General features: G+C 37.8%; 1 protein-coding gene across 2 annotated transcripts; it reads right to left on the bottom strand.

Annotated features, from left to right (window-relative positions):
• Positions 1 to 15: 15 nt before the first annotated feature.
• On the bottom strand, positions 16 to 12,672 carry scarb2c (scavenger receptor class B, member 2c). 2 transcript variants are annotated; one of them, XM_034205021.1, is made up of 12 exons: positions 12,409 to 12,672; positions 11,599 to 11,756; positions 10,444 to 10,609; positions 9,717 to 9,908; positions 9,371 to 9,462; positions 6,779 to 6,898; positions 5,706 to 5,884; positions 5,426 to 5,544; positions 3,148 to 3,221; positions 2,563 to 2,614; positions 2,262 to 2,414; positions 16 to 1,598 (listed from the first exon to the last, which is right to left on the bottom strand). In XM_034205021.1, exons 1-12 carry the CDS (start codon positions 12,652 to 12,654, stop codon positions 1,560 to 1,562), a joined length of 1,590 nt encoding a protein of 529 aa, XP_034060912.1. In that variant the 5' UTR covers positions 12,655 to 12,672; the 3' UTR covers positions 16 to 1,559. The 2 variants fall into 2 exon arrangements, with proteins under 2 accessions (XP_034060912.1, XP_034060919.1); XM_034205028.1 differs by having other exon boundaries at positions 10,444 to 10,588; positions 12,409 to 12,671.
• Between the last annotated feature and the right edge of the window lie 1,994 nt (positions 12,673 to 14,666).

The raw sequence follows: 14,666 nt of genomic DNA, 5'->3' as shown, positions 1-14,666 counted from the left end.
AACACAAGGAGAGGGTTTGAAGCACAGCAGGTTTATTAAAGGTTGCAGCAAATGTTAAGACAATGTTCAGCTTGTTAGATATTTGACCTATTGACCTATTATGTAAACAGTGATTACATATTGATTGTTACTTTGTATGGGTAGTAGTGTAAACAATAATCTGTAACATGTGAAACGAAGACCACAACAACATTAAAACAAGTCAGCCTGTCAGTTATGTGTGTGAAATAGTGGTTATTCAAATAGCAAATTACACATTGTAATGACATTCTACAGTACTTAGTTCTGGACACAAAATCTATTTCATTTAAATCCAATAGGCTGTTGCCAAAGAAAATAAAGAAAAACATGTATTTTTTTACCCAGATCCTAAATAAAGTAACAATAATCAGATACAATAATGTTATTTAGAAGTGCAGAATTGAACCATATTATTTATGGACAATTCGTGGTGGTTAAAAAGAAATACATAACTTTCTCTTTTGCAGTGTCAGTAGCATCAAGCTGATCTTGCACTGTTTTAAGGATATCAGTAGGATAACTCATGGAGACATCAAATCTAACATGGTGCTTTACACCATCATGGGACAAGACATTGTACCTTGCACAAGACAAACAAGTTCCCTTTACACTGCTTTTGTTGAAGTAATACACATTACGATATTTGCATATATTGGGATTAAGTGGATTTCCATTTAAGGTTACAACAGACTAAGAGTACATGGTATTAAAAGGAAGCCGAGATGACTATATTCATGACATCAAGAATACATATGCCAGCAGTCGTTTTGCACAGCTTGACCTTGTCATTCACTTAGAGACAATACGGAAAAGTGAAATGTTGGTGTTAAAAAAAAGAAGGATATGTGTCTCTTGCATTAAAACAGTGTTGCTAACTTTCTTCCTATACTGATGCTTCAACAATCTCACTAGAGCAGGCTGAAAACAGGCCTATTTTACAAACACACGCCGACAGTATTCCCTTATCACTATTTCAGTTCTGCAGGCATTCATATCATTCATGCACACACACACACACACACACACACACACACACACACACACACACACACACACACACACACACACACACACACACACACACACACACCACACACACACACACACACACACACACACACACACACACACACACACACACACACACACACACACACACACACACACACACACACACACACACACACACAATAATCAATCAGTGACAGTATATTTTCACATCAATTCCTGGGGGTTTGATCATTTCAGAGCCCATAATTAAAAAGGTATAAAAGACAATCTTTAAGATAAAAAAAAAAAAAAAAAGGATTTCATCATCAATACAACTTACTTGTAAGGGAGACATTAACCTCATCCCTGTAACAAACCTCTTCACTTTGTTTTCCTAAAAACATTGGATAAGCTGGATAAAAAGATGTAATTTTGGTAATTAATTGAGCTATTACTCGGGGGATACTGGTAGGAATTGCAGCTCCATTTAACACGTGAATTATTATGCAAATATGGCAGTCCTCCTTCTTTAAACGTACAGTTTGGTGCTATGACGAGAGCAGGGGCTGCCGTTCAGCTGTGGTGCTCTGAAAGAGAAAACACACACAAAAGAGTTAACTTAAGACATTAATGAAAACCATGTCCATTTATTTACATTTGCACATAAATATCTAACATTTGTTATGTACAATAATACATATTCTATAGAAAAAAATATATAATGTATTTTTATTTTAAAGATGGGCAACGTTTATATTCTCACTCTTCTGTTTTATCTTCTATTTTGAGATGTTTATATTGTTTATTATTACTCTTTTTATTTTCTAATGATGTGCAATACTTTGTTTTACATGCTGCAACAACAACAACAATCCCAATTTGGGATCAATAAAGTTTATCTTATCTTATTCAACTTTGGCAATTGCCACTTCAAATAATATTAGAGTAAATGATTTATGCTTGTTTTCAACATAACCACTAGGTCTGAAATGATTATTCAATGAATCAATCATTGATCGCAAGAATATAAATAATTATTGCTAACAATTCTGTTAATTGTATTTTTTTTGTGTTTTTTTTAATAAATATCTTTGGATTTGGACATAATGATTTATTTTGACACTCCCTAGACCTCACTATGAATCTATAAAAGAAAAACATTACTAACTGATTTATTCTGAATGAAAATAATAGTTTTCTGCAGCTCTAACAACCACACAAACTCATGAATGTCCATCTGAAGCGCTCACCTCGGGGACGTTCTGCCGACACATCAGGAACATGAAGATTCCTCCCATAATGATGGCGAGGCCGATCAGCATGAAGGGGATGTTCTCCACCACTTGCTGCTCCACGATTATCTTCCTCAGCTTCGCGGCCGACGCGTCGTCAATGACAACGCTCTGTGTAGATGGTAGCAGAGAGAGATTCAGCACAACCAACAAGACGGTAGAAAAAGAAAAGCTAGGTTATCGATGTAAGTAAAAAGTATTTCTTATTCTGCCATTTAATGTGTGCAATTAAGGTCTCAATTATTCTGTGTTTGTGTACCTCATTGAGATAAACCACGGGAAGGATCACTGTCCTCACGTTTCCTGTTTGACTGAAAGAAAAAAAAGAAATTATTCAAATGTTTTGCATTTCGTTCCTATAAATTAAATGAATAAATGGCAAAAAGACATTCAGACAGCTGTTAATATTGCAATGGCTCTCCGTTTAAAGTAAGTATACATTTAGTTGTCTTACATATCATTTGACAACTTGTACATCTATTATTGACTAGTGCTGCTCAATGGTTCAATACATATTTTTAACAGAACACCAACATGTAGTTCAGTTTAATATCTCTCTATTTATTGCTGATTGATATTCAACAAAGTGATTGGATATTTTCCACATAATGTGCAGCCCTTGTTTAGACTCATATTACATCAAGATTGTTTTTTCGTCAAGTAGATCCACGAGCCACTAGCGTCCAAGAGTCCATTCATAGTGATGATGCTGGCATGATTGCTTTACTGTTATTTTAATGGCAACCCTTTCCTGGACCTAGGTAGTCATACATCTGTCACCGCTGCATTAAAGCCAACAAGGGGGTGCCGTGACGTGAGACTGATGAAGATGTGAGCTGATTACCTGAAGTAGGACATTTTCTCAACAAACACGTTGACCTGGAGCCGTTTGGCAGCTTGAATAATGATTCCAGTTAGCTGCAAAACAGAATGACATTTGTTAGGAATGTATGGTTAAAAGACACACCTGTCAATCCTGATGAATGAACATTTATGGCTCATTATAACATTTAGCAACACAACATATTTGCCAAGACACTGTGTTGTATAACAGCTAACACACCAACATACTGCACATACAACAGAGATGCATCTACAAGAGGCAAAGGTAAAATCACAGCCTGATGCTGGCAGGGGATGAGGGTTATTCTACCAGGGAAGTCGTACAGGGCATCCAGTATTTATGACAAAAGTCGCAGTACTTTGACCAATCCCAGTGATCTCATGCAGTCACACAATGGAGATGATCATATAACCAGGAGAAAACTAGACAAAACGGTAGCTTAACAGGGTTCAAAGACTGATTACAATAATAATGCCACCACAGTACATGTCTGAGTTAACTAAATATAAGTGAATTCAATTGAAACAAAAGTGTGATTCAGAAATGCACGCTGAGCAACGCAAATGGAATTAATATTCTTGTGCATGTTTTTTTCCTGAACTATTTTACTGTCTTTGATAGTAGTGCATCACAATGTATATTTACTTTTTTCTGAGACTAAACTTCAATTTACAAGATGACACATTCAAAGCTATGTCAAGGAAGACCTGTAAAAATCAGCATGAAGAAAAAAGTTAAATAAATACTTCATGCAAAGCAAACACTACATGGCTGCCGGAGAGAGCCATGAAGAAAGCCTACAACTGAACTTCATTAAGATGGTAGCATATATCTGCAGAAATTGAATTTCCGGGTTATACAAGGATGAACAATAGTGCATCAACACTTTGTGTTACTGGAGTGTTTTTCTCAGTCTGCTTCCTTTTATTATGGATTTATTACTGGCTCAACCACGTTATTACAGAATTACACATGATAAGAGCTGTTAGAGCTTATCTTTGGCGACAGCTCCGTTCCACGTACCAATGCTTTAATCTTTAACCAATTTTACTACTGCTTTGTGGGTATGGCAAGGGCTGGGCTGGCAGTCACAAAGCTGAGATACTTCGCCATCTAGTGGTAAACATTAATGATACTGTTTTTTTGTAATGTACGTTTTCATAGCAGCTTTGTACATTTGAACTATTTTTTACAACTTGAGTGTATAAAGTAAAGAAAGAGTTTAAACATTGAGTACACGGATAATTGTCACGGTCTGTCTGTTTTCCTGTTTTATTTTGAAAGGTGTTCTTGTGTCTGCTTCCTGTCTCTGTGTTTTCCCTCCTGTTTGATTACTGATTCTGTTCCCCTGGGGCCATTGTGTTTTTCCTGTCCTGCCAAGCTGTGTCTTGTCCTTTGATTATTTCTGCATGAATTTAAGTTCTGGTTTTTCAGCTGGTTTTCTTTGAGTTTAATAAGGAGAGAGTTCTGGTCTGTATGCTGTATATCCAGTCAACCTTGAATAAAGGTTATTTTATGTTTAAACCATTGTCCGTCTGCACTTTGGATGAACCTGCTCTGCTGACCGCTGACAACTACATTTCCAAAGTCCCCCTCTACTCAAAAATGTGTTTGCTACTTTACGGTAATGTTCATTCATAGTTAAGAATGATATACACATGAACGTATCAAATGGAAACTTGACACCTTCAGAGCACACTCACTGTTAATGGACTCAGTAAAGTCAGAGATATCTTTTGTCTTTTGAAATAAATCGTTTTTGTAAATTCTCGAAAAAATACCAGACACAAATTACAACTTCCATCCATCCATCTTCTCCCGCTTATCCGTGGTCGGGTCACGGGGGTAGCAGTTCCAGCAGAGAGCCCCAAACTTTCTTTTCCCTGGCGACATCAACCAGCTCTGACTGGGGGATCCCAAGGCACTCCCAGGCCAGCGAAGAGATATAATCCCTCCACCTGGTCCTAGGTCTACCCCTTGGTCTCAACTCGGCTCAACTCCGAGCGGCTCAACTCCGAGTCCCTCCCGGATGACTGAACTTCTCACCGTATCCCTAAGGGAGACACCAGCCACCCTGCGGAGAAAACCCATCTCGACCGCTTGTATCCGCGATCTCGTTCTTTCGGTCATGACCATAGGTGAGGGTAGGAACGAAAATGGCCCGGTAGACAGAGAGATTTGCCTTCTGGCTCAGCTCTCTTTTCTACTAATTACTACTTGAATATTTTAAATATCTTATAGCCTGTCTGGAGAGAATAATTAAAGTTGAGATAATTACCGGATTGATATCAATTGCAGTCTGGTGCTGCTCCTTCTTAGGCCTCATGCCGAACACATCCTGAACATATTTCTCATCGGCCTGGTAGAAGTGAGGTGTCGACATTACGATGGGAGCTCCTGAACACACAAAACATTCAGTTAGTAACATTATAGAAACCACTCAGCTGAGCAGGTTCTTTAGAAAGCTGTTTCGTCATGACGAACAGCTTTCTAAAGAACCTTTTCCCATGGTGAGACGATAAAGTGTTATTCTGGCTTTTCCTTAATGCACTTCCTACCTTGTTTACACAGGCTGACATTCAGAACGCCAGAGCCCAGGCAGTTTCCAGCGGGGACACAGAAGCCGGCGTTGGCAGGGTTCACGGTGTGATTGGCAAACACCTCGCTAGGGGGACTGAAGCGATACCCAGGGATCCCCTTCACCGTCACATCCTCCTCATACAGAGCGTACAGAGACCTTGGAAACAGATGCTGGTTAATCTATGCAGACACAAAGCAATTATGTGATGCTGGAAGTGAAACAAAGGGGGGTACACACATGTGGTACATTGGCGTGTGGTGGTATGTGATTTAGTGAAAACATGCACAGCACAAACAAGAACCAAAAGTGTTTAAAGGAACATGTGGATGCCTCACAGGCCTGCTGTCAGTTACTTGAGCCACTCTCACTTCTGATGTATGAAGAGCTGATTTAAATGTTTTAATCTTCACTAAATATGTAGTAAGCGTACAGTGACCTTATTTTTGGCCAACCATTCAACCAGTCAGGCTAAAGGAATAATCCTAATCCCACATCCAGACGCAAATAATGCAGAGGGAAAGGATTAGGAATGGATTTTTTTAGGAAGACTGAGGGGGAAGTGATTTCACTAACCAGCTAATGTCAAGCAGATAAGACCAGGAAATGTGACTCAGCAGTAGAGGAAACAGAAAACAATACCTAATTGAAAGCAGCATTATCTAAAGCTCTGCTTCTTCAGTCGTTTGCTTCCTACAAACCAATATTTATGTAATAATTTATATTTGTTACTTGTTTTTTTCATTATTTACAGATTATTATTTGTGCATGTGCTGTAAATATGTAAATCCTTAAAACAAACTAAATAATGCTTTTAAATGACTTAAGAGGAGTAAGCTAATAAAAAAAGAGAGAAAAAAACACTAAAATAAGACGTGGGCTCATGCGAAGGCTCATCTGACTGTATATAAGAACATCCTCTAGAATATTATCTAGGCATTGAAACATCAATTTATTATAATTCTACATGCCCAATACACACATAGACACATTTTAGCCTACTAGCAGCATGGTCTCTTTAGAAGTCAGTAAAACACTCTGCGGTCCACTCACCTGCACAGGTCAGAGGAGAACATGTAGAGCGTCTCATTCTTGGTGATGATGGGATGGAAAGATGCTCCATTGGTTCCATTGATCATATTGCACTCATCAGATGTCCACCAATCCAGTTTGCTGCACACACAGAAAAACACAAGTACAATAAGGTCATTAAAGTTTTCTTTATCAGTTTTTCATTTATGAATTTAAAATTCTGTAAGGTTTAAGGCAGGGGAGATTCCCAGTCGATTGCGAAATGTGTCTAAAAATAGAACAACAATATTCTGTTTTATCGTTAATGTCCTATAACATAATCTGCCTGTGCCAGAATAATGCACGTGAACGCATCAAAGCTTTGTGATTGGCCGGCGTGACCCCATGTGTCGGGGCGTGACTGGTGGGCAGTGCACTAATTCGCTAACGTTGTCCGTGTCATCAGGAGTGACAGTCCGCACACAAACAAGACCGCAATTATGGCAGAAGCAAAATATATATAATTTTAACTCAGAGTGGGAGGATGATTATTTTTGTATCTATTCCAATTCAAAGTCCATCTGTCTCATCTGCAATGCGAGCGTGGCTTTATCGAAGAAGGGTCATTTAGGAGCGGCATTTCAAAACAGTGCACAAACGCTACGAGACGGAATTCCCTAATTCTGCCCTACGCTCCCAAAAGGGGAGGGGCCTGAAAGGACGGCTAAATGCACAGCAGTCCATTTTCACCAGGCCCAACAACAAGAGCAAGGCTGCTACCAGAGCATCTTATCGTGTCAGTCACGTTCTTGAGAAACACATGAAGTCTTTCAAAGACGGCGAAGTTGTGAAAGAAGCATTCCTGGAGGCTGCCGATGAGCTTTTTGGGGACAGTAAAAAATAACAGTAGCATTTCAACAGGTTTTTGATATAATAAAAACTCAAGTTAGATACCGTTATTAATCAGCTGTAAGTTTTAGTTTGTTTGAACTTATTCATTATAATTATTGTACAAAATGGTATACGAATGCAAACTTAAATTGATTATAGTCTATTATCAATTCAGGTTAAGAAACTAGTGTTGCTTGCTTCCTATTTTAAAAGGCATTTCTTTTTATACTCTACTAAAATGCTACAAAAAAGGGTTTGATTCTATTCATTTTGTCTTTTTTATTGCACTTTGGCAGCAGATTCCTGCGTAGCTTCAGATCTGAGTTGTCTTATTAGTAAGCCTAATTTATACTTTTGTAGCAACACTATTTTTATATAATGGCAAAGAAAGGGTTCAGAGTCTTTTCTTTTTGTCCTGTGTCATATGTGGCAGCACTGTTCAATGTTTCTTAAACATTACCCACTGTAGTGTGACGTGTGAATAAACTCCAACTCTGTATCAACAACACTGTTGTGTAACTTCAGTTAAATACTTGTATGTGTGTTGATTAGAAAGAGGTAAGATAAAGGATCGATCTGCAGTATTTTATGAAGTATTCATCATACAAAGGTCAGTTTTATACAAGTAGAAGTGTGTATTTACCTGGTAGGAGGCTGTCAGTAATGGCTACGCCTCTATTTGGACTGGTAGATCTCGGCAGACTGGCAACTTTAAAAGTAGCTCTCAGTTAAAAAAAGGTTGGGCACCCCTGGTTTAAGGCATTTAGAATACCCAGCACCAACCCCTTTAATATCTGTTCCTTTGTCAGTTTGATTAAAGATGAACAAAGCAATTTGTTAGGCAAAATTATGTTAAATGCTGTCAATGGTGTGGGCTTGAAAATAATCAGGACAAAATATGTTGAAGGTCAGAAAAGATTGGGTAATGTTGCTGCTCCTTATTCGTCAACAGTAGTATTTAATGAGGTCAAGGAGGAGTATGACATTTTGGTGTTTATGCTAGGCTAGGCTAACAGTTTCCTGGCTGTAAGTTAGTATTACTATTTACAGTAACGGCCCGTCCACACTACAGCTTCAAAAAAAGCTTGGAGCTGGGCGTGTCTGAAGCTTGACCAACAACCAATCACATGAATCTCCCGCCCCTGACACACAAGCAGCGGTTTGATTGGCTAGAGCTTGTACTGGCATATGATTTGATTGGCTGACGCTTCCACCGAAAGCTTCAGAAGCTTCAAAAGTTGAACATTGCTCAACTTTTGCAGCCTGAAACGCCAGGAAAGCTCCGCTCTGCTTCCCACAATGCAGTTCGGCGAAAAGTGACGTCACCCCATTCAAAGTGAATGGGCAGAAGCGTTGGAAGCTTCTTTCAATGCCGCTGTGTGGACGGGCCGTAACTGAGCGAAAGGTTAGTGGCTTCAAAAAAAGGAAATAAGTATAACTCTCTGACAGACACAAAGGAAAGTTGTGAATTAATCAGAGGAGATTAACAATGGTGTGGCTTTTTGAAATGAATTGCTCTGATTAAAGACACTTGTCAATTGTGATAAGACAATGTCAGGAGAAATCTCTTAATGTAATCAAACAGGGTGAGACGAGCCTTGATCACATGCCCGTCCTGTACTGATATAATCATGAGACCCAACTCTCATCCATTTAAGCTGCATGTAATCAATGATTGTCACTGATTAGGTCTCATTCCTTCACTGTCATTGTTAGTTGCTCAAGGTGAGTTGAGACAATTACCTTTCACCTTTCCACGTATCCACTCTGGCAAAGTCCTTGTAGTTCTGCTGGCCAGTGAAGAAGACATACTCCCCATCGTTGGAAGCATTGGTCTGTAGGAAAAAAAGGGAACATTTTTAACAAACAGCTCAAACAAATAGCAACTCTTGACTTTCTGCAATTTTAATACAATTTCTTTGCAATTATCTCATATAGTTTATACCATTTTAATGATCAACAAACTCTGGACAAAGTGTACAATATCATATTTATATTAGTTGTTATTGTTATTTTCTCTTCCTGCTTGTAAAGCGTCATTGAGCACCAGGAAAAGCACTATATAAATACATGCATTATTATACTTGACCTTATAGAAGAGTCCAAAAACATCGTCCAGGTTGGGTTTTAAAAGTTTGAGGGCTTTGAGCAGGGGGTCTTCATATCCCCACAGCAGCTCTCCTACTGTGCGTGTGGTGAAAAGGCTTTCGTTTTCAGATTTCATGTAGGAGGAGATCAAGTTTGCATAGGCCCAATTATCTTTGAATTGCTCCATCACCGTCTACCGGGTAAAAAAAGAAAGACAAACTGCGTTGTAAAGCGACGAATGACAGAAGTTCTTTGAAGACAAATGGGATGAATCATTTACTTGAATCACATTTTTTATAATCTTTATGAGAGTTCACTTCACAGTACATATTATCAATCCTATACCTACAAAGCATCATGTACTGTTATATCTTTGTAACAATAAAAGGAAAGCACATCTACTGTAATGAAGATAAATGGCAACATCGTCTCATACATTTTGGGGGAGGGGAGAGAGAACATTTTTGTATATAATTAAAAATTATTGATGTAACCTGTGAGTCTGTTGTTACACCATTTGAGTGATGTCATTCTTAATTGTTTAAAAAATAATGTTAAGAAGATTTGTTATCCATGGATCTTTAATACTTTACCTTTAAAGTATGAGGATATTATAAGAACTCTTTATTAAAAAATAAAAATAATATTGTGGTTGATACACAATACAACATTAATAAAACAGTATAATATTAAACAACACAAGCAGTAAATGGATCTGCAATGCTCACAATTGCAGGGATGTTGACCGTCCTGATGAGATCACTCTCTGGACCCCGGGACATGTCTCTCTGAAATATGTAGGTCTTTGTGTTGACAGATGCTACTTTGGTGCCATTTTCCTGGAAGTCCACTTGCTCCATCGGCCGGTACTCTCTGTGTAGGAAATGACAGCAGCTGGGTTATAACTGGCTTTATGGTAGAAAGATGTTAACTCTTAGTTCCTTGTTGCAGCCAAATATTTAAAGACAAACAATACAACAATACACTAGGTTGGCCTATTATCTTATTACAGTATCTGTATCTCATACTACAGAGAAGAGGCTATTGTTAAATAATTATAGAATTCTGTACTGAAACTATTAGTTCTGGTTTAAATATTGCATAAAGAAGGAAGAGGTTTCCATTGAAGTCAAAATAAGGTTAAATCATCTTTACAGTCAATACTGACTCCTGACTATTCAGAACGATTTGTAATGACCACACGAGTAAAAGGGAAGTTTTCCAACCAAGATACGATATTACTTTATTTGTCAGATCAAGTCTGAAATTTGACTTGCGTCACAGCAGCTCCATGTCCAACATCAACAGACAAATATCCAGACAAAAATACATGAAACACAAACAACAAACATTTAACATAACAGCACAATCAGTGAGAGAAAAGCTGCTCAAAGAGCCTTCAGCGTGCATTTGATCTGGGATTTAGCTCTGTATTTACTGTGAGGATTGACTGTGAGTGAGTGAGATGCACTATAGTCATGCTTTTTATGTTAACTCTAATCGAACATGATGATCTTGAGGCAAGGATACCAATTACAACTTCATAAGCAATGTATTTGATTAATTATTGAATATAATCGATTAATATGTTGACTTATAGTCTTACATTTTGCACTAAAGTGAAACATGTATTGTTGATGCATATTATGATGTCATGTTTACAACTGCCCTGCTTATCTATTTTTCAGGTTCTTCCTTTTGTGTTTTACCTAATCTAATCATCACCTTTCTGCATTGATGATATCGTCAGTTTTGATTTGATTTAACAGAATCAACAATTGTGCTTCGTAATGGCTTTGTGGCTTTCTTTTACTGTGACATCTGCACTTCTGGTTTATGAAATAGACGACCAGAGTAATTAGAGTATTTTTCCTTTTCCTCACCTGTATGTATATGGTCCGATCTCCAGCACAGCAGGCCGATCTCCATCCAGCACCTCCAGGGGGTTTGTCAGATTGAAGAAGTAAAACTGCATGTAAATAGGGGCTGGTGGATTCTCCCAGGCCTCAAACGCCTCCGTGCCATTCTTCAAAACGACTTCCTATGGGGAACAAAGAGCATTGGGTTATATGTACTGCACAGTGGAGAACAATTTGCAACTTCAGATGCATATTTAGCTGACTAAGCTGTCCTCACATCATATGACAAAGGCTGCTGTACGTGGTTGAATCACAATATGGATAACCAGGCAGGATATGATATGTAATAAACATTGCAATGACGTACGAATTTCACAAATCTAAAATAAGTTATTTCAAAAGTCAAATATAAAAGTGTGCTAGATATATATCTGTTATAGATTTTAATATGCAAAAACCCCACCCAAAACAGCTCAACACTTCTTCATTCAACTGGCTAAATAATTGTCTATGAGTATCGGGAGAAGCTGGCTGTCAGAGCTTGCTAACTTGATGAGTAGTGAGAACATCAATTCCTTAATGTTAGCCATTGGTAAAACATTCAATTTTAAAGCCAGCTAGCTAAATACCTAATGTTAAAGCTGCCCATCAGACACACCATACTGATCTCTATGGCATAATCGAAACTCATCAGACTGTCTGCCATTTCGTCACAATAACAATAAGCTAACTAACAATAACCGTCACCAAAATGTCTAACGTTAAATAGTTAGTGGTCATCTAACCATAACGCCTACATAAACAAGGTTTCCCAGAATAAGATGTTTGGCATACCTTTTTAACCACCGACTGTAGGATATGTGGAAACACGTTAGTCAACACCAAAGAAATGCCGGCAATCAAAAGTAGAATAGAAATAACTCCGGTGCTGTAAATACAACATGATTTCAGTTGCATGGTGGAAAAACAGACAGATATGTAAAGGTTGTTGCTCTCACTGATATTAGCTACCGTCTGTGTGTGAGCGCTGTTTTTGTTTTGACGGCACAGGAACTTTCTGGGTGAATCAAAGATTAACATCCGGAGTGAAATACTTCCCTGTTACCACTTCCGGTTTCTTCGACATTCGCGATCTTCCTGGAGCACGAGCCCTAACAAACGCAGTACAGTGATAGATTTTGAGTGTCCCCTTTTAATGGATGTCGCAATTTATGATGTAAAATGTGATAGCTGCCTATAAACTATTTAATGAGAGACGAAATAATGTGTCCAACATTAGCTGGCTGTTAGGGTTAGCTAAATAAAGGGGAACATATCTTTCTTGTAGGTAAAGACTCTTTGTTTTTAATCGCATGACAGTTACGTCATTCATTAAACCTCAGTTTTATGTGGATCTCTCTGTTTCAAACATAGGCTACATGATTACATAAAATACCAAATAAAACAAGCTAAAATTGTGCATTAAGTGACTTATTAATTATTTGCAGTTTTTACATGAATCAAGGAAAGTTCAACTTCGACTGTGCTGTTCTTGGGCCTTCTTGGGAAGACACTTTTTGTGAGCCGTTGGAGGTGAAACATTTAAATACAATCCAACAGTTATCCTGTTTGCATAGTCATGTTGAAACTCAGGGTATAGCCAGGTCATAATGTCAGTGTAAACAAAACCTGAAGATTTAATTGCACCATTGTCTCTGTTTCTTTAAAACGTGTCAAGCTGCGTTTTGTTCAATACTGATTACCAGCAAACAACCAAACATTCACACACTAATTGAATTGATTAATTTAAAACAAGGAACATATGTACATTAAGTGTGCATCAACATATTAAAAACATGTAAAAGTACTCGAATTAGCCGAAAGGCTAGTTTTCATCGATAGTCCCTTTGCCAGATGGTGATAGACATCCTGAAAGCAATAATAACAATACCACAACATTGTTATACCATTGTACATATTTACAATAGATGACATCACTATTACATATTAAATACATTTTTCATATACAGAACAACAGTGTAAGAGATTGGTTTCTCCACTAGATGTCACTGTCCTGACATTTACTAATATTCGTGCCAATGTTGTGCTATAAACTGGAGCCATATCTGTTGAGTCAACATTCGTAATAAAAGGGACCACACCTTGGCTAAGCAGACTAATCTATGAGCAGGTATCTCTGTGCCATATTGTCTCTTGTCCATTTCCATTTTTCTGATTGTAAGACATACTCATAGGAAATATGTTCAGATTTGCCATTACTATCTGACTATAAGCTACCAACACACATTGTATATGAATGATACCCTTAACACATGTTGGCGTTAAATCAAAAACATTTGAACATTAGCCTCGTTTCTGTTATGTGATTGTGATGTGCTATATGTGACATGTACTGTATAGTAACGTGTGTTGTTTATTGTTCTCTTTTATCCTCACACCGGTATCGACTTGTCTTTCCTCCTTTTTATTTTATTTTATATATTTTCTTATAACTAATGCTGTTGATATATTGTCATTTTAAGGGTGTCTATTACCATCTGGCTGGGGACAACAGCTGGAAATTAGCCATGTCGGCTAAAGCTACACCATTTACTGTTTTTGTGACAGTTCATCGATGGGGACTGTCCACGACACTATAAATAAATAAACTAAACTAAACTAAACTTTACATTAATAGTTTGGGTTAAATATGACAGACATACAGAACGTGCAGTAGCCAAGTTAGGATTATCCGACATTACCAAACATCACCAATACAACTTGACTGCTCAGACACGTCCTTACCTGCTTGAATAAGTTTCATTGCAGTGCAGTTGCAACATTTATCATCATCATCATCATGACGTGTTCGATTGGCAGTTTCTTAACCTCAGGCATGACTATACTGCTTTAACACATTGTGATACTACTATATAAAGCCTGTGAAAATGTTTGTATTGTTTGTTCTATGGATCCTTTGCATTATGGAAAATGTATACAACTTTTTGTGGCTAATCGCCATATGGAAAGTTTGAATATCTTTCATATCCTTTATTTTTGTCCTCCAAGTTGATGGAGGTGCAATAATAATTTACTGGAATACCACCTTACAT

The sequence above is a fragment of the Gymnodraco acuticeps genome, unplaced genomic scaffold (assembly GCF_902827175.1).
Source record: "Gymnodraco acuticeps unplaced genomic scaffold, fGymAcu1.1, whole genome shotgun sequence".
In the NCBI taxonomy this organism is placed as follows: domain Eukaryota; kingdom Metazoa; phylum Chordata; class Actinopteri; order Perciformes; family Bathydraconidae; genus Gymnodraco; species Gymnodraco acuticeps.
This window is presented reverse-complemented; position numbering and strand designations above follow the sequence as displayed.

Bases quoted from the DNA above. Each gene is read 5' to 3' on its own strand.
- scarb2c (XM_034205021.1), bottom strand. From the start codon at position 12,654: ATGTTAATCTTTGATTCACCCAGAAAGTTCCTGTGCCGTCAAAACAAA. The intron at 6,899-9,370 runs GTAATTGTCTCA...CTGTGTGTGCAG, and splicing joins GATACGTGGAAAGGTGAAAG to CAAACTGGATTGGTGGACAT. The intron at 5,545-5,705 runs GTAGGAAGTGCA...TTGTGTGTTCAG, and splicing joins TGTCAGCCTGTGTAAACAAG to GAGCTCCCATCGTAATGTCG.